Genomic DNA, 27,409 nt, shown 5'->3' on the forward strand with positions numbered 1-27,409 from the left:
ATGATATGGAAATTATTGCTATCCTTCACCGAAAATGTAAGGCATGGTCAACATAACTGAGTCTGCAGTCATTAATCTCTGTTTACTAATTTTACTGCATACTGCAATCGATCCAATTTTAAGATTTAATATTACTAAGATGATTTTTCTTGAAAATAAAACGTGTCCATTAAGTGAAGATTTGGTCCAAAATATTAAGCCTTTAATGCCAATTTTTTTTTCTGTTTTCTTTGAAATTCACTTAAAAAATCCATAGTAGAACATAACTATGTAATACTAACTTCATACTTTTCAGGATTTCGTCGGCAGGTGCCGTATTCATAGGATCATGCTAGGTGTATGTGTTAACATTTCTTCATTATGTATAGATTTCACGCCTTGGTATTGATAAGTTATGAAGAAAATACATTAAAATAAGATTGATGATGATAATTTATGATGAATATACACTAAAACACTCATAAATAATGCACTAAATGTAACAAGATTATTTATATACTGAACGTTGTAATGTATTACATATAAATGATCTAATTCATAGAAATGACTGAATACAAATAAATATTCAAGAATTATGTGCTTTATACAGTATGAAACAGAACAAAGCATAAAATGCAGAGACTAACAATGAATTTTCTGCATTTGGTACAAACAGTGCTGGATAATTCCTTTCCAGCTCAGCATAGGGTGCTATGAGATGATCAATCCCGTCTAGGTGTATGCCGTCACTGCCAAATGCTATACCTTGAAGTGACCTCTTCCTATTGGCATCATTTTGAATTTCTTGAGATATGCCCATACAATATTCTAGATTCTAGATGTGATAAATCACATCCATACCACTTTACAAGGAACCAAGAATTGTGAACTGAAACGTCCAGGGGCCATGTGACCAGCGACCGCCATAATTCTTTCCATGTATACCTACTCTGTAGTACGACACATTCTGGTCCATCCTGTCTGTTTAGCCAATTTCACCATCATAAGCTCCAAACACAGCCAGTTGCTTAAAAAGTTACTTTCGTTTTCTCTTCATGGAATCATCATGTCAATATAAAAACTGGTTCAATGCCATAGCAAGTTGATGCGGTAACTATAGAGTTATCAGCCCAATGAACAATACTTCTCCCATCCGAGTTCTTTATCATGTTGTATACCTCTCGAGCTTGTCCCTTCATCTCATTTAAAGGTGCAAACTGGCAGTCTTTGGGAATTCTATTCTCTCAAACTGTCTGTGTAGTGGCATATCTGTAAACTTTAGATGAGCCAGAAGTGCCATTCTGGTAAAAAATACTATTGAAACATAATCAAAAGAGCAAGTGTGACATATCACCAGGAGCTATTCAAGCATAAGCATTGGAGCAGCACACATTCCAAATCATTGTTCACAATCTATTACCAGGAGGATTCTTTCCTTAGTAAATATAAAAAATTATGAGATAGCCTGAGGTTCGAACACCTGACCATATACCCAAGGCAGATGGACTTTCCATGGATAAATTGCGTGCAGTAGTTCCTGCCTTAATATTCCATCTTGCATTCATCAAAATCTAGATCCTGCCCCTGTTAAAAGAAATATAGAACTGTGTAATTGTACTCAAGATGACACGTCACAATTTGTGTAAATGTAGAATAGATTACCTTAAATCAATAAAAATTAATTTCTTCATTAAACTTGCTGTATGCAAGTAATTGTGACAGGTAGCAAAACCTCTAATATAGAAAAAATATGAACACATGTACAGAGTGAAAAGCTAACACAAAAGCCTAACACGATCATATGATCACACAGTGTTTTAAGTGCGGATAAGAGTAATGCTTGCAATTTTATGTAAATTCACTGCATAGTAACATGAACATACATCATTTATGAACTTATTAAGCATATGATTTGTGTAGTCTACACATAAAGATTTGTGAAATATCAAACTTACTTTAAGCACGTCATCGCAATTCAGCCATACCGACTGCGCCATCAAATGAAACTGTGTCAAAACCATGTCAATAAATATTATGTACTTATATGCTCACACACAACAGAAGTTTCTTTAATTGATCTATACAGTCAGCAATGAATTCCAGGGCTATACAAAGCACTGCAAGCAATCTAAATGAAACAACGCAGGCCGTGATCATAAGGACACGCTAGGTTAACGGTAATATTTTGGTGCATCCATTATGCACTGGTCTCCATTAAGCAAGTAAATATGCTAAACAAAATTCACAGCTACTAAACGGTACCAGATGGATGTAGATGCAAGTACAGGGTAGTTGCTACACTGAAATCAGTAAATGATGCTGTTAATACACCAATCACTGTAGCCTTTGATACAGAGAGTTTTCATTTCTTTAAGATGACTGATGACTGAAATTTAGTGATTTCCTTACAAAAATTTGATTTTTGGAATTATTGTTAAAAAATAACACGAATCTTTCTATTATCAGAAAATGACAGAATATTTCAAGTTCCGTCATTTTTAAAGGCTGTATGGACATTTTAATGGGCTACCGTGTGAGTATGTCTGCCACGCTCACCTCGTACTGATGGCACTTTAATGCATATCTTGGCAGTATTTTGATGTTTCCATGTGAATTTGCCTATAAGGTTTGACAAATGTCAGTGATATAGTGCCAACACTTTACGATGTTCCACTGTTTAGATAGGAGAGATGGGGACATATAATTTCTAACCACTAGATTGCGACCGGGCGAGTTGGCCGTGCGCGTAGAGGCGCGCGGCTGTGAGCTTGCATCCGGGAGATAGTAGGTTCGAATCCCACTATCGGCAGCCCTGAAAATGGTTTTCCGTGGTTTCCCATTTTCACACCAGGCAAATGCTGGGGCTGTACCTTAATTAAGGCCACGGCCGCTTCCTTCCAACTCCTAGGCCTTTCCTATCCCATCGTCGCCATAAGACCTATCTGTGTCGGTGCGACGTAAAGCAACTAGCAAAAAAAAAAAAAAAAAAAAAAAGATTGCGTGCCAAAAGCTGGGATTCAATTCCAAACCTCTCTGCAGTGTTTATTTGGAGTAAGAGCATTCAAAGATAAAAAAATGAAACCAAAATATCATTGAAAGTAGCTTTCTGTACAGATATTTCAATAGTGGACTAATGTGTATCAAGTAGAGTAGCTGTCCTATGGCTCTGCATTCGGGAGATGCACTAGTTCGATGCCCACCATCAGATTTCCTGAGAATGATTATCCATGATTTCCCATTTTCACTTCCAGGCAAATACCGGGACAGCTCCTATTCATAGGCCAGAGCAGTTTCTTTTCAGGTACTTACCCAATTTTATTCACCATGTTTCATTTCATCTTCATTAGCTACTCAACTGAGGTTGACATCAGAAGGGGCATCCAGCCATATAAACGTGGAATATAAATTCATTTCACCTCATCCCTGACCCCGTTTCAAGAAATGGGACTAAAAGGTAGACATAAAGAGGACTAATGTGTACTTAAAGTTAACCACTGTCAGAACATGTCATGGAGTGCCCCTTATGCCATTCTTCCAGTGAAAAAATTATGAGACTATATTTATTTTCTCTTCAGACCATTTCAAAGTTGTGTTTCCACTCTTGAACAAGATATATGGTTAATTTGAATGAAATTTCATCGTAGCAAATTTTCTGATATTTTGCATGCATATTTTATTCAATTTTTTGCCACCTACGGCCATGAATTACCATGGCCTGCAAAGGGTTAAGAGGTGCTAACTAACAGCTTTTGTAACATCAATATACAGACTCTCCCTAACAAAGGATGACGAAACAGAGCCTGAGTCTACATGATGGCAGAAACTTACTCATGGCAGCTTCTGGTGTTAATTTTTTGAAACTTTTTCCAATTGTGTCAATAAAGGGTATCGTATCGTCTATTTTACTAGCAACGTTAATGATACCGAGTCTAAGCTGAGGGGTATATTTTAAACCAAGAAAAAAGTACAAATTTGGTTGGCTTACAATCAGATAAATATAGTATATAAATCACACGACTGAAGGTGTGTATGTTTTTTTAAACTGTATTTTCTTGATTTATACATGTTATTACTACTACTTTCAAATTCTCTTACTGGAACAACGTCCGGCCCCATGGCTACATGATTAGCGTGCTGGCCTTTGGTCACAGAGGTCCAGGGTCCAGGTCCTGGCAGGGTCGGGAATTTCAACCATCATTGGTTAATTTTGCTGGCATGGTTGGGTGTATGTGTTGTCTTAATGATCATTTCATCCTCATCACGATACGCAGGTTGCTTACGGGCGTTAAATCAAAAGACCTCCACCTGGCGAGCCGAACATGTCCTCGGACTCTCCCGGCACTAAAATCCATACATCATTTCAATCACTGGAACAACAATGACGGCTTAAATTTAAACAATTTTAACAGTTTACTAAAGGGTATTTGTCCACTGTTAGACCAGTGTCAGTTGTACTAGTTCATATCCTTGTTGCTTCTGTTGGTTCTGAACCAATGCAGTAAGATGAACAGTAAAAAAAGGAAAAAAAGAGTGTGGCTTTCATTTAATAAGATACAAAATGAGAGGAGAAAGGCTGTACAATCGAGCGCAAGAAATGTGAATGAGAGTTAGAAGGCCAAGTACAGAGAATGAAGAATCATACAGAAAAAGGCAAAGAAGCAAACAGTGATGATGAAGGTATGACATTAATTAAATTTTGATGTGTTATTTTAGTACTAATAGCTCCTCGTTAGGTTTTCAGAACAGGTTACGTGAACAAATTGTACCCACGAAATTTCATTGTAATTTTTGTCCTAAATGGAGGATACCGTAATAATTGCTTTCACACAAATCAACAGTAAAATTTGCGGAATTAATAAATACCATTATTACTAGAGAAATATAGATACGTAACTACGGCTACTATTTCGCTGTAGACACGACTCTCTTCTGTGGCATTCTGCTTCATCGTGCCATCTTTTGCTTCCCTTTTGAGGCCCAGGGCTAGCACCAACAAATGGAAGTGCTATGTCTGTGAATTCTCAATATCTTTGTCCACCATGACTAGCGGGAGCAGTTCAAACGGAAAAATGGAGGTGAAAAGTATACCGTAACACAAAAAAAAAATTTTTTTGTTGAAAGAAAAATCCCTGGACCAATAATTATATTAATTAATGAGTTAAGGGCACAAGGCAAGTCCGCCTCATCAAGTAACATCAAGCAAAGCAAAGGAGTTCAAAGAAGTGAGCAAAGACCGAACACACAAAAGTGTGTTAAATGAACAAAAGACCTACCGAAGCACAGTGTTGTAATAGAATTCATAGTCGTAATGTAGCAAAGTGCGTATGTATATATTTCTCTAGTAATATTGGTAGGCCTATTTATTAATTAACCGCTGATTTTAATTTGCATAAAAGCAATTATCATCTCCCATTTATCACAAAAATTATAATGTAATGAAATTTCATCGACATGATTCATTCACGTATCCTTCACACTAAATCTTAAGTTAACATCCACTTCTTTAAATCTTCAATAACTTTAATTTTTCTTTATTTGTATCCTGCTTTTTTTTTCAACTTCTAATAGAAATGCACTAGCTGCTTGAAAAGAAAGGTGTTAAAATATTTAGTATGAATTTATTTTATTTTTAAGTCCCATTTAAATGTTATATTTTTGCCACTTCAGGTCTTCTGCTCAAATTCAAACAATGGGCCAATTTGTTTTTGTCAACAGAGGTTAACAAAAGAAATCATCCTTTAAACATTATTCTAAGTGATATAACCCAAAAAAATTCTTTTAATTTTTTTCCGGACACTGTCTTGCTTAGAAGCAGCATATCAACAAGTACAGGAATATTACCAGAGCACCTTTCAAGCAAGAAAAGGTAGATAATAACCAAAAGTTAAGTCCTTAGAAAAACAAGAAAAATGTATAACACTACAACAGTCTTGCAGTTAATTGAATATCATTAGTGTGATAGTATAGTTGGCCGGCCCTGTGGTGTAGGGGTAGTGTGCCTGCCTCTTACCCGGAGGCCCCAGGTTCGATTCCCGGCAAGGTCAGGGATTTTTACCTGGACCTGAGGGCTGGTTTGAGGTCCACTCAGCCTACGTGATTAGAACTGAGAAGCTATCTGACGGTGAGATAGCGGCCCCGGTCTAGAAAGCCAAGAATAACGGCCGAGAGGATTCGTCTTGCTGACCACACGACACCTCATAATCTGCAGGCCTTCGGGCTGAGCAGCGGTCGCTTGGTAGGCCAAGGCCCTTCATGGGCTGTAGTGCCATGGTTATTTTTAATAGTATAGTTGAATGTGCACTACTATTTCAATATTTAAACTGCTAACTCATCCAGGAATAATGAAACAGGCAAGGGAATATATGATGGAATTAGCCATTTTTTGCACTCAGATGTTTTAAAGAATGTAGGAAAGAGTTCAGAATAAGAAAATGCTTTTGGATAATTAATTCTATTAATTATTAAATAATTAGTTTTAAAGGCTCCTTGTGTGACATATTTCATAAATACCAAGTAATAGTATTTATAAAAGTAGTCCCACCAAGCTCGACAGCTGCAGTCGCTTAAGTGCGACCAGTATCCAGTATTCGGGAGATAGTAGGTTCGAACCCCACTGTCGGCAGCCCTGAAAATGGTTTTCCGTGGTTTCCCATTTTCGCACCAGGAAAATGCTGGGGCTGTACCTTAATTAAGGCCATGGCCGCTTCCTTCCAACTCCTAGCCCTTCCCTGTCCCATCGTCGCCTTAAGACCTATCTGTGTCAGTGTGACATAAAGCAACTAGCAAAAAAAAAAAAGTAGTCCTTAGAACTCATGGTATGATGCCTCACTTTCAGAACTAGAGCCTCTATCTTCACTTTTATTTCCGGATCCAAATACTATTTCATATGTACCTACAGGAGGAATGTCGGGCTCCATGGCTAAATGATTAACGTGCTGGCCTTTGATCGCAGGGGTCCCGAGTTTGATTCCCGGCAGGGTCGGGAATTTTAACCATAATTGGTTAATTCCCCTGGCACGGGCACTGGGTGTATGTGCCATCTTCATCGCGACAACTTTGATCTAGGAAACCAGCAAGTATACTTGCCGGCTGACTCTTGAGGGATAATTTTAATCTAAACAAGAGCTGGCGGAATGAGTGGTCAATTTCAACATCTGAAACAAATGCTCATGACCTAAATCCAACCCAGAAAATGAAGGGATTCGACCTCTCAACAGACTGAGAAATGGACATGAACGCTGCAATTTCTTACGCCATAAGTGGGGTTGGATGGATTCTCCAATGTGTGAATGCAGTGAAGAGGAGCAGACCATGGACCATGTCATCCTGCGCTGCCTTCTTCATGCCTACTCCGGAAGCCCCAGTGACCTGTTTCATCTTTCAGAAATTGCTGTAGAGTGGCTGAAACACTTGGACCTGGATTTATAAATTTGTAGTTATAATCACCAACCGATTAAATAAATAATAAATCACCATTTCATCCTCATCATGACATGCAGATCACCTACGGGTGTCAAATCAAAAGACCTGCACCAGGCCCCTCCGGAGGCCACATGGCATTTTATTTATTTACAGAAGGAATGTACCTCTGTGCCAGTCTGATCACGTCATTGTATTTCTTGCCATTCAAGGGGAATGAAGCTTGGTATAACGAGAATGCATTTAATTAAGAGTATGTTTCATCTTAGACAGAAATTTGTCTCCACCAAAGTGTCTTGAACAACAGAAACAGACACATCTCTCCCATCATAAATAAATTTGTGGTACCTACGTATAGTGATGATTCAATCTTTAGTAAAAATGTCAAGTGATGCTACAGTCAAATGCCATATCCTTGTGTACTTTTGCTAAAGGCCCAGTCAATTTTCTGTAAGTAGGTGATACAATACCATTCCATTCCGAGGGATAAACATACACTACTACTTGCACTCCAGCTTCTCTATTTTGTGTGAAGGCACAACCACGAGGCATGAACAAGTGTATGTATTCTAGAAAATGACGATATCTTTGCCAGTTATTTTCTGTTCTTGTGCTCTACTTAGGTTTTACTGGAAAAGAATCAGCAGAACTTTGTACCAGTATCTAAAAATCATCATTTACATAGTGGGCCTTAAACTTTCAATTTTAAATGAATATTAGGCCTAATATAATTTTGTACAATACTGAACAAAACAAGGGCTGTAAATAAAGTAGTGGCAATATTGATAGAACGCAATATTTAATGACCTAACAAGTACAATTGCATTACAGTCCTTCACTGTAGTCACCCAAACCCCACGGTACAACAGCCCTAACAGGCAATGGCCTACTAACTGACTCCTGTTCAGCCCGAAAGCCTGCAGATTATGAGGTGTCATATGGTCAGCACGATGAATCCTCTCGGCCATTACTTTTTGCTTTCTAGACAGAATGTAGTCATCTGCAATGCCAAATGTCGGGAAGCCGCTGGTGACCGTTGGCAAGGCACTTTCTATTGATGACAGCGACGGAGCAACCTATGGCGTGGAGAACAGATGGCACGTCAGGAAATCGGCGGCCTCAGAGGGGCTCCTTCAACTTCAGAAACAGGTCAAAGTCACAAGGACTCATGTATGGTGAGTACGGAGGGTGTTCTCCAAGGCTGCTCAATGCTATAGTTGCAATAAGAGCTTGACATTGTTTGCAACATGACAATGTGTGTTGTCATGCAGCACGATAGGGCGATCATCTCGCAATAAACGTGGACATTTGCACCCCATACCTTGATGTAGATGTTGTCGGTGGTGGTGCGCCAAGATATCGATGTGGACCTTGAATCTGAGGGCCAACATGGTTCAAATGCCAATCATTTCTTCAGAACATACTAATGTACATGTCCTGAGAATATGAACTTCCTATCTCTAGTTTTTCAAGTTGTTCTGATTTTTATGAACAAGAGTGTAACAACAACAACAACAATAATAATAATAATAATAATAATAATAATAATAATAATAATAATAATAATAATAATAATTGAGAAACGGAAGTTAACTGCCAGAACCATCAGACAAGTAAAATGTCAGTTCACAAAGGGTCAACTGACACCGATGGATTAAGACTTCAAGAAGAAAAACTGCAGAAACTTCTATAGAAGCTTTACATGGAACCTCAGTCTCTATAACCCACCCAGCCTCCACTTCAGCAGACCTGATGGGAAGATAACCTATATTGATACTGACAACTGCCACCTCCTGACAAAGTACTTTAAGAATCTCCTTAACTGTGAATCGCCTGATATATTCTTTGCTTATCAAGCAAGCATCAAGCAACCAAACTCTCAACCAACAACCAAAGAAGAAGTGGCAGAAATCATTCAGTCCTTGAAAACCACAAGTAGTAGTGGAACTGTGGAAGCAGGCTGGAGATGGGACTGTTAACAATTTGACGGAGATCCTCCAAAACATTTGGGAGACTGAAACATTACCTAGTAACTGGACTTCTGCTTTGAATCATCCCTTGCACAAGAAAGGAGACTTGACCAACATGAATAATTATCAAGGAATCTCATTGGTACCTGTCACATACACAATTTCCTCCAAGGCCTTATTAAACATTTTTTTTTTGCTATTGGCTTTACGTCGCACCGACACAGATAGGTCTTATGGCGACTATGGGACAGGGAAGGGCTAGGAGTGGGAAGGAAGCGGCCGTGGCCTTAATTAAGGTACAGCCCCAGCATTTGCCTGGTGTGAAAATGGGAAACCACGGAAAACCATTTTCAGGGCTGCTGACAGTGGGGTTCGAACCTACTATCTCCCGAATACTGGATACTGGCCACACTTAAGCGACTGCAGCTATCGAGCTCAGTCCTTATTAAACAGAGCTGAACCCCAACTACTGTAGATCTACAACTAGGACATTATAATGGGAGTTTCAGAAAAAGGCCCTCTTGTACTGAACAGATACTCAACCTTAAGTCAGTGCTAAGTTAGGTAAAAATGGCTAGTAAGAAATACGTCATCGTCTTTGTTGACTTTTAGGAGGTGTACGACTCAGTTGACAGACCTACTCTCATGAAAATCCTGCAGGAGCTAGGGCTGGACCAGAAGACGCATAACCTTATCGAGCAGACTTTAAATAACACCAGGTCACGCGGAACACTCTCAGAAAGTTTTGAAATTAAGACAGGTGTGTAAGACAGGGAAATGGTCTCTTCCCACTCCTCTTCAACTGTGCACTGGAAAAGATAAAAAGGATAAAAAGAAAGTGGTGAAACGAGTTAGCTAAACAGGGGATTCCATGTGGTATCTCTCTAGGACGCAAGCGCAATGGACTGAATTTTGATTGCCTGGCATTCGCAGACAACCTGGCACTTCTATCTCATTCAATATAAATTTCAGTGAAACAACCCAAATGTTCTCAGACAACAAGCAGCAAAGGTATGGCTACACATTTCACTTCAGAAAACACAATACAACACGAACATCAGTGAATCTTCTTGTACCCTGCATCTGGAGCAAGGAATGATCATGAAAACCAACCTCTCCAAAGGAGTAGCATTATTAACTCAAGTTAACTAGCTAGAACTGGCATACCAACTGTCCAAGAGCACCTACAATAAAATCTCTCCTCCTTAATACAATAATGAAGCACTACCAATCAGTCTTCTGTCCTGAAGATATTAGGACCAGTCAAGGAAGGGAACAAAGAGCTCTACAAATACCATACTGTGAAAGAAAAAAAAAAAAAAAACGCACGCAGCCATGAAGAGATGCCTGGCATTTTATGGACATGTCTACAGGCTGCATCATGTTAGGTTTACCAACCAGGTTCTCATTTACTGGAAAAAGAGGAAGACCAGGTCACCATGGTTAATGGAAGTAAAAAAGGATCTGCAGGAACTGGGAGAAACAAAAAGAGATTTAAAAGAGTAGACATTTCTCAGGAGGATGCTTAAACAACTGAGGTTCCAGGGCAAACCACCCAGAAGGAAGACAACTACCCTCTGGACAAAGGAGAGGAGGGAACAACACATCCAGAGGATGCACAATTACTTTGCAAACATTAAAACCCACCCCAAATAATAATAATGATATAATACAAAGTAGATAATGCCATTATATCAGTCATATTTATAGCAGGAAATGACATCAAGAAGCAATAAAAGTAACATAAAATATTTACCTTGGATAAATTTTGTTTTCACACCAGGAAGCATAGTAATTTTCCTAGGCAAAGGACAGGAGTCTACAGTCAAAATATGGTTGATGTGAAGACGGCTCAGAGTCTCAACATCAGTGGCAGCTGTTAAATTGCCTGTTTAAAAATACATTTTAAAAATTACTCAGTATTATTCTAATTTAAAAGGAAGCTTCAATTAATAGTAGCAACTTAAAGAAAGAACAATATATGTGCAAGATGGGCTCACATTATCATTGGCCACTTAGATTCCTGTTTAAATTATTCTATCCCATTTTATACATTTTGTCACATAAATTACTGCACAAATACAATTTAGAATAATGTTTGCCAACAATAAATAAAATAAATTTTAAAAATAGGGGAGAAACACACACTACCTTAGGTCTACATATACGAAGGTTGGAACTTAAATAGTGGCAACTATTTATTTACAACAGATACAAAAGAGTTGCATGTTAGCAACCCTTTACTGTCCTTCAATGTAGTCACCAGCGTTGTGTATAACCTGTTGCCAGCGATGTGGAAGTCGTAGTATACCTTTAGCAGAGCCTGTTCTGTTGATGGTGCGAATGGAGCGGTCTACTGTCTGTCGAATCTCTACAACAGTTCTGAGCTCATGAATCATCTGGTTTCGATCACTGTCCAGTAAGGCGGCAAGAGCATGCACTTCTTCTTCACTGATGCTCGTAGGATACCTGCCTGATGAATGTCTGCCACAGTTTGCCAACCATCGTTGAAGGTTTTTACCCAACATGCCACTGTTCTGTAAGGCAATGCAGATTCCCCGCAAGCCTCTTGAAGACCTTAATGACATGGTCGTGCTATACACTGCTCAGAATTTAAAAAGAATGGTATTTTTGTATCGGTCGTGTCCACAGTAACAAGGAAATGCACTTTTTAATTTTCCGTCATTTCTGTCTGTATGTATGGGCATCATGAGAAAATGGCTAAGCAGAATTTAATTAGAATTGTTAAGTAAAGTCAGAGAATGAGGCACTACAATCTATGCTATAAGTAATTTTATTCACACTGAGTGAAATGGTAGTTTAGGCGAAAGCCTAAAATTTAATTCTCAAATATCTATGTTATTAGTGGCCCTATCAATAAATACTAGATAACTTAAGTTATATAGAATTAAACTTCCGATCATTTATGCCTTATACATTTTTACCGTACCGGCTATGATAACTGAGAAATTCATGAATTTCGATTTTTGTTCCTAAATCTATATCAAAGCCAAGCCACGAGAAAATGGATGAACAGAATTTAATGAAAATCGTATGTTAAATCGGGGAATACAGTCACTACAGTCTAGGCTATAAATCATTTTTATACAACACGCTGCACAAGATTGTAGTTTAGAGGAAGGGGCCTAAAATTTAAGTTTTAAATACCTACATCATTGGTCCTATCGAAAAGTACTACACAAGATAAGTTATAGATAATACAATTTCCGATCATTTATGTCTTAATACAGTTTTACCATACTATAATAACAGAATTCATTAATTGTAAAGATTATTATAAAAATGAGGAAAAATCATACAGGAACAATCCCTTAAAGAATAACGACTGCTTGAAGGAAGAATAACGATTGCTTGAAGAACAAGACAAGAGGGGGTTATGATAGAAGGAAGAACTCTCTTTACATCAGATTCTCTAATATCACAGAGTCAGAAGAAAAATAAATGTGAAGGCCTACAATATCGAAAGCACATAAAATTGATCAACAATAACATCACATTGACCACTGTTTGTTGTGATGTGCTTTGACTCTTCTGATGCCCCTCATCTCCAATAGACAGGATTAATGTTGCGTTCCAAGTAAAACAGCCTGCCTGAATATTGCCAGGAAGTAGCTGGGGAGTTAGATAACTTCCTTTGTTTAAGCATACCATTCCTCTGGTTCATAAGCTTTCTGATAACTATTGGTACGTAACACACTGGTTCATCATAGTCCTGTATTCCAGCTATTCAATCCCTACTCTGAGGTGCTGATTTGAATGAGTAGTACGTAAACTTAACAGAATATGGCAGAGGAGTGTTCACAGCTGTATGCGGCCTGCTAATTCCGTAGTGAAGCACGGGCACATCAGATAGTAGTGTGTATAAAACATGAAACAATAATTAATTTTTTTTTTTTTTTTTGCTAGGGGCTTTACGTCGCGCCGACACAGATAGGTCTTATGGCGACGATGGGATAGGAAAGGCCTAGGAGTTGGAAGGAAGCGGCCGTGGCCTTAATTAAGGTACAGCCCCAGCATTTGCCTGGTGTGAAAATGGGAAACCACGGAAAACCATTTTCAGGGCTGCCGATAGTGGGATTCGAACCTACTATCTCCCGGATGCAAGCTCACAGCCGCGCGCCTCTACGCGCACGGCCAACTCACCCGGTATTAATTATATTAACTAAGAGGAAGTTTCTTCTATGTTGTTTCGTCAACACCAACCCAAACCCATATGTACCAATTTCTTACGAACTTATGAATATTGGACATTACTTTCTCGTAACACTGGCTGACATAAGTTTTGCATAAAGTGCTTTCATCTGGAATATGTTCATTGGTGTATTTATGAAGGAAATTCTCTAAGTGTTAGATTGTTGAGCTTAATCTACTATTAGAAACGTCTGACAGAAGTCTGAGGAAAACTGTGTTAGCCTACTCCCGAAACACTCCACAAGCTGATTTTGCATAGCAGAATTCTTATTACATTTCCCAGTGACTAGCTCCTAATGAACTAAGGTTAAGTTATAAGGAGATTCCCACCTTCCAATACTTGTCAATTTTTTATAATAATTTTATTGATTACATGACATAATTCAGCCTAATCTCTAAATATATATTCATAGGACATGTTTTGTTCCGATTATGGAACATCTTCAGGTAAAAGATTTAATAAAAATGGCAAGACAATTAAAACACATGCAACGATTATGGTGACAAAATAAAATATTCATTCATGTTGGGTTAAAATTTCCAATAAGTCAGTGTCCAAGTGACGAAGTAAAATCGGCGTAAGGGGTTTTCTTATGGTGGAGGCGTGTATGTTTGTTGATCTTGAGGTTAAAACTAGTAATATAAAAGATTTTCTTACAATATGGATGTCAGGGGAACTCTTAAAATACAACCGTAGTTGACGTTGAGTTGAAGTTAGACTACTAAAATGAGTCTGAAACAAGAAGAAAATTACGTAAGGCGGAAGATATTTTTTAAAGGAGAAAACCTTGTAAGAATGTGTGTTAATGAGGATATATGGATAATGAAACTATTTACCTCATAGTCGGTCGTGTCGTATTTGACGTCCTCCCTTACGCCATGTACGTCAACTGACTGAGTTCTGTGTGTGCATGTGAGGCGCTTGCAGTGGGCCAGGAGAAGCGGAAGAAAAGGTAGAAGAAGTAAGGGGAATGTGCGGGGTGGGCTAACTGAGAAGTGGTGTTGTGATAGACGAGGGGGAACGGAAGGATAAGTAGGGGGAATGTTATGTAGGGTGGAGCTAGCTGAGAGGAGGTGTGTTGGATGTTTTCTGGGGTCCTTTTTGATGGCTTTTCTAAATGAGTCTAATTTGGTAGCTTCTTCTAACAATATATTGATATTCTCTGTTATTTTGTTAATGTTCTGGTTGGGGTTTTGTTTCTGATCAATCTCTTTTTTTTTTTTGCTAGGGGCTTTACGTCGCACCGACACAGATAGGTCTTATGGCGACGATGGGATAGGAAAGGCCTAGGAGTTGGAAGGAAGCGGCCGTGGCCTTAATTAAGGTACAGCCCCAGCACTGATCAATCTCAATGTAGATATTTTCGTAAATATTCATTAATTTACCTTTGTTTAACGTTCGCAGAAGGGTCAAATCCCTTTCTATTGTCGAGAAATTGTGTTTATATTCAGTCATATGAAGACTCATGGCCGAGTACTTCCTATGTTTTTCAGCATTAATATGTTCTTGAGGTTTTATAGGTGGGACTGTTTTTGAAATTAATGATTGGTCTTATGGGTGTGTCAGGTTTGTGTATCTTAGGCATAGCTCTTGCTGTCGGTAATCTTGGATTCATGTTAATTAAGCTTGATATTGAATTCTCATTAAGGATGAAATGTATGTTTTTAAGTATTTGTTTTCTTTGGACAGAGTTAGTTGGGTCTTTTTTAATTTTTGTAAAAGTACTATCTCAGAAAAATGCTCCGGTTTTTTCTATGTATTCGTTTTTGTGCATGATAACTGACACACTACCTCTGTCTGCCTTTGTGATTATAAGGTCATTATCTTTTATTTTTTGTTTTAAAACTTTAATGTCTTTAGATGGTAGCCTAAATGAGGCGTGTTATCTTTCTGGTCTTTAAATAATTCTTGAAGTTTCTTTTTACTTCGAATTTAGTTTCAAGTTGTTGATCTATTGGAAGCTGAGTTATGACTTGTTCCACTTCGGCAATAGTTGTTATATATTGCTTTTGGTTGTATGACTAGACCAATTATATTTGGGTCCTTTGTTGATGACCTGTAACTCTTTGTCCTCGAAAACAATGTCAGAATCTTAGTTGGAGAGTGAAAGGTTGAATTGGGTTTTGTGTTAATGGAGGATTCTTTTGACTGATTTTTGCTTTTTTGATTTAATGTAAGTTTGTCAAGTTTTTTATTCAAGGTTTCTTGTTTTTTATCTAAGATGTTTTGAATTTTAGTGTTACCATATTTCAAAAAGGAACCCCATTTCAATCAATCACCAATGATCTGCATTTAGGGCAGTCGCTCAGGTGGCAGATTCCCTATCTGTTGTTTTCTTAGCCTTTTCTTAAATGATCGCAAAGAAATTGGAAAATTATTGAACATTTCCCTTGGTTATTCCAATCCCTAACTCCCCTTCCTATAAATGAATATTTGCCCCAATTTGTCGTCTTGAATTCCTCAAGGTAGTATTATTGGACCTTTATGTTTTCTTATATATATCAATGATATGTGTAAAGAAGTAGAATCAGAGATAAGGCTGTTTGCAGATGATGTTATTCTGTACAGAGTAATAAATAAGTTACAAGATTGTAAGCGGCTGCAGAGTGACCTATATAGTGTTGTGAGATGGACGGTGGGCAATGGTATGATGATAAACGGGGTTAAAAGTCAGGTTGTGAGTTTCACAAATAGGAAAAGTCCTCTCAGTTTTAATTACTGCATTGATGGGGTGAAAGTTCCTTTTGGGGATCATTGTAAGTACCTAGGTGTTATTATTATAAGAAAAGACCTTCATTGGGGTAATCACATAAATATGATTGTTAATAAAGTGTACAGATCTCTGCACACTTCCATTTACATACCACTTAATCGAGCAGCTCGTCTCCTTTCTTCCAAATCTTCCCAGCCCAAACTTTGCAACATTTTTGTAACGCTACTCTTTTGTCGGAAATCACCCAGAACAAATGGAGCTGCTTTTCTTTGGATTTTTTCCAGTTCTTGAATCAAGTAATCCTGGTGAGGGTCCCATACACTGGAACCATACTCTAGATGGGGTCTTACCAGAGACTTATACGCCCTCTCCTTTACATCCTTACTACAACCTCTAAATACCCTCATAACCATACAACCATAACCATATATTTTTCACCAATTGAACATTCGACGTGCTAATTTGACATATCTAATTCCCTCCATGGGAATTTAGAATTTTCCATTTGGAATTGCTAGGCGGGCATTAATTCCATTGTGGAGATTCATCTCCCGTACGCAGTTATCAGACTGTGCCTCTTATAAGGGCTTCTGATAAGTTCACCTGCATACACCCCAGTGTCAGAGGGTAGGATCTGACACACCCCACTCTGATGAGTCTAGTGTCAGACCTAAGACGAAACGCTGGTTAATAGAGCAAACGCCTGAAAAGCCTTACATCTGATATGTTTTTGACATAAGTGGTATGTTCCGAGCTGTCAGTGGAGAGATGGCGTGGGAGGACATCAGTAGATGAATAAGTCTGAGTGGTGTCTTTAAAAGTAGGAAATATCACAATATGAAGATAAAGTTGGAATTCAAGAGGACAAATTGGGGCAAATATTTGTTTATAGGAAGGGGAGTTAGGGATTGGAATAACTTACCAAGGGAAATGTTCAATAATTTTCCAATTTCTTTGCGATTATTTAAGAAAAGGCTAGGAAAACAACAGACAGGGAATCTGCCACCTGGGGGACTGCCCTAAATGCAGATCAGTAGTGATTGATTGACATTTAGTAGGGGCCATAAGGGAAGTAGCTTCTACATGAGCATTATATAACTTAGTGTTTATAAAAGACTTTTTTCTGTATAGAAACTTAATTTATTTTTGATCCATAAATTATTAGCTTTTTCTTGAGTAGCTTTATGCCATTTTGTTGTACAAGGTTTTCTCTGTACTGAATTTAGAAATTTAGGAACAAGTTTTTGATATAGACATTGTTTTAGGAGGTTTATGTCTTTGCCAATTTTTGTCACTTTCATCTTTAAGTCCAAATAGGTGTTTGATTGTTTTTTGCCTGGTTGGCTAAATTACAGCTAACAAATCTCATATTTTGTCCCGTATTGGCTCAACACAACTAAGGTTAAGTTATAAGGAGATTCCCACCTTCCAATACTTGTCAATTTTTTATAATAATTTTATTGATTACATGACATAATTCAGCCTGATCTCTAGATATATATTAATAGGACACGTTTCGTTCTGATTATGGAACATCTTCAGCTAAAAATTTAATAAAAATGGCAAGACAAAACACATGCAATGATTATAGTGACAAAATAAAATGTTCATTCATGTTAGGTTAAAATTTCCAACAAGTCAGTGTCCAAGTGACGAAGTAAAATCGGCGTAAGGGGTCTTCTTATGGTTTCTGTGGTGAGCCTGAGCTCTTCACTGCCAACAAACATTTTTGCCTACCTAATCGCTTCAGGGCCATGTGGATGCATCCACGTTCCAAACATTGGCATCTCACTGTGTCATCACTAAGCAGTGTGACAGAAAAGATGTTCTGATTTCAAGGACAACATGTATCATTAATGACTGCTGGTTTGACCATAGACTTCTAATTAATTGCCTAACGATCCTCATACATTGTAAGCCGCGATCTTACTTCTTGAACCCTTCCAGGAGAAAATTCAACAACACCAATCTTTAGAATGAAGTTGTTCACACAGCTTTCCAAGACACACTCTTAAATCAACTAACTAAATGTCCAGTTACCGGGCGAGTTGGCCGTGCGCGTAGAGGCGCGCGGCTGTGAGCTTGCATCCGGGAGATAGTAGGTTCGAATCCCACTATCGGCAGCCCTGAAGATGGTTTTCCGTGGTTTCCCATTTTCACACCAGGCAAATGCTGGGGCTGTACCTTAATTAAAGCCACGGCCGCTTCCTTCCAACTCCTAGGCCTTTCCTACCCATCGTCGCCATAAGACCTATCTGTGTCGGTGCGAAGTAAAGCCCCTAGCAAAAAAAAAAAAAAAAAAAAAAAAATGTCCAGTCAACACAAAAGATATTAAATCAGAGTGAGTCACATTAAGAAACACCATCAGAGAGACTGAAGAGAAGGTCATTGGCTATGATGTAAGGATGATAATGAAGAGATTCTGAGCCTCATCAGTTCTACAAGAGATGCCTACCTATCTCTTGCTCAAAGTTCATCTTCCATGGAGAACACAGCACGTTATCAAGAGCTCAAGCAAAAATGTCACAAAAGACTAAGAAACTCCAAAATCAATCTGATGCCAGAGACCTACAGAACTTTTACGCTAGAATAAAAGAGCTGTATGGAACTATTTGTTAATTATTAGGCACGCTGAAAGCTGCCGACAATACTACCATTTTCACTGACACACAGGACATTTTGAACCACTGGAAGGAACACTTCAGCGTGCTCTTAAACCACAGTTCTTCTGCTGCTGAAGACTTCCTGCAATGTGTGCCACCTCCTCCACAACCTTGGGTGGCAGTCCCATCTATTTTTCAGGAATTTATTATACCTCTTGATAATCTAAAACATAGAAAGGCTCCTGGATCTGACAACATTCCCCATGAGTTCACCCAAAATATAAGCTTGCCTCAAAAATCAAACTATTCTCCCTGATCTTTATAATATGCAAATCTTGCAAGGTCCCTGCTGACATGAAGAATTCCACCATTGTCACCATCTTCAAAAAAAAGGCGATCAAAGCATCTGTGGTAATTACTATGACATATTCCTGCTCTTCACAGCTGGTAAAATAATTCCTAGAATTCTGTTGAATCGCCTCCAGAGTCTCAAAGAAGATATTTCTTGAATCCTAATGTGGGTTCTGTCCCTCAAGACGCACTACTACTATGATCTTCTGTGCAAGACAACTCTAGGCAAAGTGCGGAGTACAACAAAAGCCTTTGCCTTTTGTGTTCTACGATCTGAGAAAAGGCTTTCGATACAGTGCCTACAGAAGCAGTGTGGTGGTTTTAAAGTTGGATTTGTTGGATTGATACTGGCACTCCACAATAATATGCTTGGACAAGTGTTGTACCAAAATTTAATTTCAGAAGAATTTCCCATCACTAATGGGCTTAAGTAAGGCTGTGTCCTTGCACCAACAGTCTTTACCCTGTACCTGGTGGCCATGCTCAACAAGACATCGTCTGAGAACAATACAGGTGAGGAACTTAAGTATAGCTTGATGGAGGGCCATTGAATCAAGCCAGACTTTGATCAGAAAGACTTACTAGTCTCGCCCATGTAACTGAACTGCAATATGCGATGACTACGCTTCTGCTCATTCACCTGATGAGCTGCAAATGTCAGTTAACTGTTTTACAAAAGCATATGAACGATTTGGCCTAATCATCAACATTTCTAAAACATAGGTACTCGCACGGCCAGCTCCTGGAACTGCCTTTCCAGATTTCGGTATTTCTATCTCCAGTATGCCCCTAGAACAAGTAGATCATTTCCTGTATCTAAGAAGTATTCTCTCTAGTAACTGCTAAACGGGGAGAGAAATGTAGAACAGAATACATGCTGCCGATATAGCTTTTGGCCGTCTTACACATCAGGTCTTCCTGAATAAAGATCCAAGAATATATACAAAATTGAAGGTGTATTGAGCAGTTGTCATCTCAACCCTCCTCTATGGGTGCAAAACCTGGACAATATATCGCTGTGACATGAAGAAACTAGAATGCTTCCATCAACAGAAGTTCATCAAATGGGATGACTACATTCCAAACACAACAGTTCTAGAGAGGGCAAGATGAACAGTATAGAGGCCACCATCGTTGGTCACCAGCTCAGATAGATTGATCATGTCCAGCACATAAACGATGACAGACTTCCTCAAAAAAATATGTAAAGTGAAATCAGTACAGGCAGGAGACCCCAGGGCACCCCACCTAAGACCTTCAGGAGCACTGACATTGCTCCAAGTACTTTATATATCACTGAAGCAGGCCGCACTCGCTGGCACATAACTGTGCAGCTGCTGTTCCACAATTTGAATGTGAACATTGTAGACAGGAAGTAGAAAAAATGTCATAGGCGTAAATAAGCCAGGTTCAACCACGACCTCCACCCCTCTATAAGGAGCAACCAATGTGGTCATATGGTATGTTTCATGCCAGGTTTGGTCTCCTTAGCTATCAAAATCATCAGATCCCTGAAATCAAATAATGGAAGAATGGCAGGAGAGATACGAATACTGGGGTACGAGTATCAGCAGACAACGACAATGGTTGATTTTGCAAGAACAAATATCCCTAGCTGGTACATACACAGGCGTAGGAGGTAAAAGTACCGCTTCCTTTGCTGCTTCATCCGAAAGTTCATTTCCCGCAATCCCAACATGGCTTGGGAGCCATGTGAATGTGATTCTGGTGTCGGCATCACACAGCCCAACTAGAATGTCATGGATCTGTTGTATCAGTGAGTGCTGCGCGAAACAGGTGTCAATAGACTCCAGAGAACTTAATGAGTCGGTATACCCAAGAAAGTGGTCTCTCTCGTCACAGAATGCAAAATGCAGATCTTCTAAGATGGCGAAAAGCTCCACAGCATACATGCTACAGACAATGGGAAGCGAGGTCTTTGTGCTAACATTATCAGAGACGAAAGAGCAACCCACATTTTCTCCAATTTCAGAACCATCCATGAAGATGCCATGCAGCTGGATACTGGTGAACGAAGTCCTGGAAATACCTCCAATTAACAGAGGCATCCGTGATCACCCTAGATCCACGGAGTAGATCTAGCCATATATCCGGCCATGGAACTAGCTACAGAGGTACCTTGGTAAGGATCTGCTCAAGGCAACCACCAGTAGCCACATCTAACTCATGACACAAGCTATCAATTCAAATCCCAACCAGCTGTGTGGCATTAGGCCAGTTTTGGTACTTCTGGTGGTATTGGGTATTAAAGATGCATTGATAGCTTAGATGTTATGGCATTTCACGAATTTCGGTAGGGTACGTGAGGAGTATCCGCTGCTGCCTTATTCGTATGGGTGGAACTCCTGATTCAGCAAGTAGGCTGGGAATGGGGCTAGTATGGAAAGCACCGGTTGCTAGCCTAACTCCTTTATGGTGAATACTATCTAAAAGGTTCAACATTGATCTTGATGCTAAACAGTAATCCACACCACCATAAATTAGCCAATCCAGGAAAAACCGTAGCTGTGTAAAAATGTAGCAGCACCACATGGTTAGCCTCTCCACAAAGTGCTGCTGAGAAACTTAAGCATGTTAAGTCTCTTCATGCAGGATACTTTCATCTAATGTATGTGAGGCTGCCATGTTATTCCCTTTTCAAAATGGAGACACAGGAACCTGCAGATGTCTACCACTGGAAAGATACTGTTGTTAAGCAGAGCTCTGGTTCAGGGTGCACAAGCAGACATCGACTGAAGTTTTCGCCATAGAAAATTGAAAACCATGTTGCAGGGCCCATCTGTCAACTCGGTTAATAGTTTGCTGTAGCTGTCTCTGAGCAACCGCCATTCTTCTGGAGCTGAAATGTACAGCTATATAGTCTACATTCAGCGATGGAATGACCACAGGCCCAGCAGCGGCAACTATGCTATTGATGGCAATTGCGAACACCGTGACACTCAGTACAGATACCTGTGGTACTCCATTGCCTTTAAAGTAATATTAGGAAAATACATTCCCTACTCGGATTTGACAGAGCCGGAGGGACACAAAGTTCCCAATATAGGTAGTGTTGTAAGTTTTTTCCAGGTCAAAAAACACAGCGACTCGATGTTCCTTCTGGAGACAGCCCTCCTGAATGGCGTTCTCCAGTCTGACCAGATGATCGTTGGAAGACCAGTGAAAGCAGAAACCACACTGGTAGTTATCCAAGAGACCGCTCTCTTCCATGGCCCACACGAGTCTCCAGTTCACCATCCTTTCATATAGCTTACACAGGCCATCTGTAAGGCATATTGGCCTTTAACTATCCAGAAGCTTTGGGTCTTTACCTGGTTGGGAATTGGTACTACAATTCCCTCATTCCAATGAGATGGAAACACTCCCTCACGCCATAATCTGTTGAATAGTATGAGGATATCCTTGAGACATCGGTCATTCAAATGTTTAATCATTTGATTGTGAATTTTGTCCTCACCAGGAGCCTTGACACTGCACAGCACGAGTACACTTCACACATAACGAGTAGAAGGGAAAGTGTGAGCTCTTAAGTTGTTCGCTGTTGGCTAGTATAGGGACTGTGATGAATTGTCCGCTAGGGGCAGCACCATTGCTATCTGAGGGTTGGTATCTGTAGCTGTAATATGGTTATGTTCGGTAGTGTTGTTCTGTGAAGAAAAAACTTAATTGTCGTGCATTATTGTTAAGTGAAAGTGAAGAGCGTGTGATTTGGTGATGGTACTCTTTTATTTAGTGTAAATATAGTGCTGAGTTTATAAAACTTACAAAAATACCGATGAGGAAAATATGCCTACTTGCTTCGTTCCAGGATGTAAGTCTGGCTACAAAACTACAAAAGGTAAACACTTCTTCAAAACCACCTAAAATGAAGCAGAATTTTTAAAATAGGAAAAGGCGATTCCCAGAAAGGACAAAAAGCTTTCTGATAAGTGTTATGTGTGCGATCTACATTTTTCTGATGAATTTATTGTTAAATCAGATTCATTTGTAATACAAGGCGAACAGGTAGAAATTCCTAGAGATAGATGGAAACTGAAAACTGGTGCATAATATACCTGGCGTAATATAATGACTATCCGTAATAAATTGAAAATAGCTAATGCTAAGATTTTGTTGCTAGAAAAACAACTAAGAGATTCCAAATTACAGCCAAATTATTCAAGTGAGCCGACATTAAGCAGAAAGCAAAAGGTGATTATTGACACCATGCTAAAAAATGTCAGCTAAGATATAAGAAAAGGATGAGCTATGATAATGAATTCCTTTTAGATAGTCTCTTATTTAAAATGAAATCACCTAAGGGCTATAGACACTGTTTAAGGCATGACATGCTTCTCCTTCCTTCGGAGGCTCACCTGCGAAAATTAGTTATAGGTCTTAAGTGCCCTTGCGGGGTGAAAACCCATGCCATTAGTGCTACTGAGAACTATTTCTGTGATGAGAAGAGTGAAAACAATCACACGGGAATTCTCATATACACTTAAGAAAATGGAAATTGCAACACCATGAAGGCATTGGTCGTTTGTGTTGATTTTCAAGATATGGAATGATGCCATATAGGTATGTAAACGATCGAAGTTTCAGATCCATTGGATTGTTGCTACAGGTCTCCCCACCTAATTGGTCATGGTGGAATCAACTCCAGTATACAGGCTCTTTGTAGCATAGTTGACTTGCAGTCTGTGCAGTGAAGTGTTCCCTGTCAAACATGCCTCAATGACAGAAAAGAGCACGCTATCAACAACTGTCGCCGTTTGAGAGGGCTCGGATAATTGGGCTGTGTGAGGCTGGATTATCGCTAAGGACTGCCGCTGCACGTGTTGGCCGACAGGCATCTACGGTACAGCGTGTATGGCAGCAGTGGTCAAATGAAGGTACCCACACTCGTAGACTTGGCACAGACCTAGTGCGACAGACAACTGTGAGAGAGGATCGCCGCATCATTCGGATGGCCCGGATGGAACCCCATGCAACAGCAGCGCAAATTCGAGCAGCTGTGGCACCCTACGTTACACAACAAACAGTTGGTAATCGCCTGCATGCAGCTGGCTTACGAGCCCGTGTCCCTGCAGAAGGTGTTCCATTGACCCCACAACAGCGACGTGTAAGGCTGGCCTGGTGTCGAGAAAGATCAACGTGGGTCGACGAATGGCATAGGGTCGTCTTTAGTGATGAATCGCACTTCTGTCTTGCCGGCAGTGATCGCCCGAATCGTGTGCGCCGACGTACTGGGGAGAGGGGCTGCCCAGATCTTATTGTCGAGAGGCACACAGGGCCAACACCAAGCATTATGGTCTGGGGAGCTATTGGCTTTAATGTGAAATCACAATTAGTGCTTGTTGCGGGCACTATGACTGCTCGACAGTACGTTGATAGGGTACTCAATCCAGTGGTTGTCCCTATGATGGTGAACATTGCTAATGGGATGTTTCAGCAGGACAATGCCCGGGTTCAAACTGCACGCATCTCCAGAGAAGTTCTCCATGACATCACAACCTTAGAATGGCCCGCCAGATCCCTGGACCTCAGTCCTATTGAGCATGTGTGGGACATGATGGGTCAACAACTGGCCAACCGTCCTCAGCCACCCACAACTCTGGAACAACTGACCCGTACAGTGCAGCAAACATGGGCCACAATTCCTCAGGAAGCGATCCAGGGCTTTATTGACTCCATGCCTCGATGAATTCATCAATGTATTGCAGCTCGTGGTGGGCACATCCTGTATTGATTGTTGTCCAAACTTGCGGTCAGAGGGACCTGAAAGTGTAATCATCTAATCACAACCGAACACTCATCCTGCATGTTCAATTGCAGCAATGTAGCACCACTCCTTCTGGGTGTTGCAATTTCCATTTTCTTCAGTGTATGATGAAGTAAAACTGAGAGAAGAGGTTCAGTTTAACACCATCTCATTAAAAGTTGATGGATTCGTAAATTTAGTAGAACACACCCAAGAACACGGGAAAAATAAACCCTCAAATCATGCGTTAGTGTTCATGTTTGTGCCCCTATTGCATAATTGGGTTCAACCAGTTGGTGTGTATGCAAGCCGAAATTCCACACCTGGTGATATATTTGGCACAAATTTTAATCCAGGTGGTCTTACAAATGGAGCAAAATAGGTTTCACTTGAGACGGAAGGCAGTCTAATAAAAAGGTGTGGAAATGTTTAGGAATAAATGGAAAAGAAGAGAAGGTCGTGTACTCTATTTCTGATCCTTTTGATTCTAGTAGGAGACTTTGGGCCTTTTCAAATGCTGTACATATAATTAAGTGCATCAGAAATAATTTTCACAACAAACAGCAAGTCTATTACAATAATGTTGTGGACTTTAAATTCTATCAACAAGTTTTTGAAATGTATAACTGCCATAAATCTGCATGTTTGAAAGTTTGCCACAAGCTAACATCTGCACATATAGACCCCACTTCATTTCAGCGCATGAACGTGAGACTTGCTTTTCAGTTATTTAGCAATTCTGTTGCAAATGGCATAAAGTTCTTTAGACAGATAATCTTGAAGGAATTTGAAAACAGCGAACCGACAGAAACGTTCACAAGGGAATTAAACATCCTAATAGATGTATTAAATAGTTCTACACCAGCCGGGGCTCTTTATAAAAATTCAATAGGGCATCAAACCTTAATAAAATGAAGAGATAATCTCAGTGGAGAATAATACTTTTGCTTCAGAAAGAGCTCTTGAATCCCTAACAGTAACAATTGAGAGCACAATACAGGTGTCCGAGTATTTATGGAATAATGGATTCTGATATGTACTCACAGCCAAACTGAATCAAGATCCATTAAAACGGCACTCTGGTATACTACGCTCATTAAGCTGTGACGACCACTCTTCAACAATAGATTTTCTGAATTTACACATGTTGTAGTCTATTTATATCCCAACCAAACTTGCCCTGTCATCGCGTAGTAAGTGTGAACCCAAATCTGAACTGACATTGACATCATTCATCTATCAAATGAGAACACTGGCCAAGAAGACAGAAGAGACAAGTAAGACAGTAGTAGAAAATGCACAAAATAAAATAAGACAAGCACTAGACTTCACTGAGAACATGGATGACCTCTTACCGGACTGGGAGAACAATTTAGCTCTAATTAACAGTGATAGCCGCAGTCTTGCAAAGGAGTATTAGATTTATTATCTAGGAGGATATATAGTACGCAATGTACCCAAGGTCACAAAATGTCATAAATGTGTAAGCCTGCTTCATGGAAAGCCTACAAAGGAAATACTTGCCACAGCCCCTCACATTCATTAGGGACTATAGCAATAAATACAGTACTGACAGCACTTTCCTCAACCATCTTTCAAGAGCAGTTTATAATGTGTTCGTGCTAGTTGAAAGTGTAGTGGAACAAAAACTCTCCTGTGAACATAGTCTATGGGGCGATATATTTTACAAGTGTTTGGACAATTTGCACAGTATCACTACTAATTCGAAAGAATTAGGATGCTGCGATGACCATGTTGCGGGCATTATCCCTAAACTTATGTTACATTATATGAAATGTCAATTTTATTTTGTAACAAGACAAATGAGAAAGGAACTGAAATCTTCTAAGACCACAAGTCTACCCAGAAGCTATCTAAAGTATCTGACAACTAACTTCTGGAATGGTAAGCTAAAGCATAATATTTTGCATGCATTAATTGTCTTTTATTCGTATGCTGACTTGTAAGCTCAAGCTCAAATAATGCTGGAAGAGCGGCCTAGCGGAGGAACCGATGAATTAAGGGAGTGATCACACTTCTTCCTTCTACTCGCTATGCTTCACAATTCCCACTCCACAAAAGGTACGTCATAGGAATACAAGGACTAGAGCCAAAGGGGAGAGGGTGTGCCTCCGCTTCTTGTTCTTTTCTGACCCCAATGATATTAGGTTGCGAGGCCTAGGGAACCTTTCATTTTCATACCCTTTGTGGTCCTTGCCTTTCCTTGGACGATACCTCAAATTTTTGAAGAGTCAGATCCCATCCATTTTTTCCCTCTCTAGTGTTAATTGAGGATGATTGCCCAGTTGTACTTCCTCTTCAAGCAATAACCACCACTACCCCACTACCACCACCTGTTAAATCAGGGGATCATGGGGGCCATATATTGTTTCCGAT

General features: G+C 39.6%; 1 protein-coding gene across 1 annotated transcript in view; it reads right to left on the reverse strand.

The window, feature by feature from the left end:
- Positions 1–27,409, reverse strand: part of MKP-4 (MAPK Phosphatase 4) — a 106,104-nt gene that overhangs the window by 57,850 nt on the left and 20,845 nt on the right. The window contains exon 2 of the mRNA XM_067153293.2: positions 11,125–11,256. Within this exon, the coding sequence (XP_067009394.2) occupies positions 11,125–11,256 (132 nt within the window). The remainder of the gene's footprint in view (positions 1–11,124; positions 11,257–27,409) is intronic.

Source organism: Anabrus simplex, chromosome 1, assembly GCF_040414725.1.
Source record: "Anabrus simplex isolate iqAnaSimp1 chromosome 1, ASM4041472v1, whole genome shotgun sequence".
Lineage (NCBI taxonomy): Eukaryota > Metazoa > Arthropoda > Insecta > Orthoptera > Tettigoniidae > Anabrus > Anabrus simplex.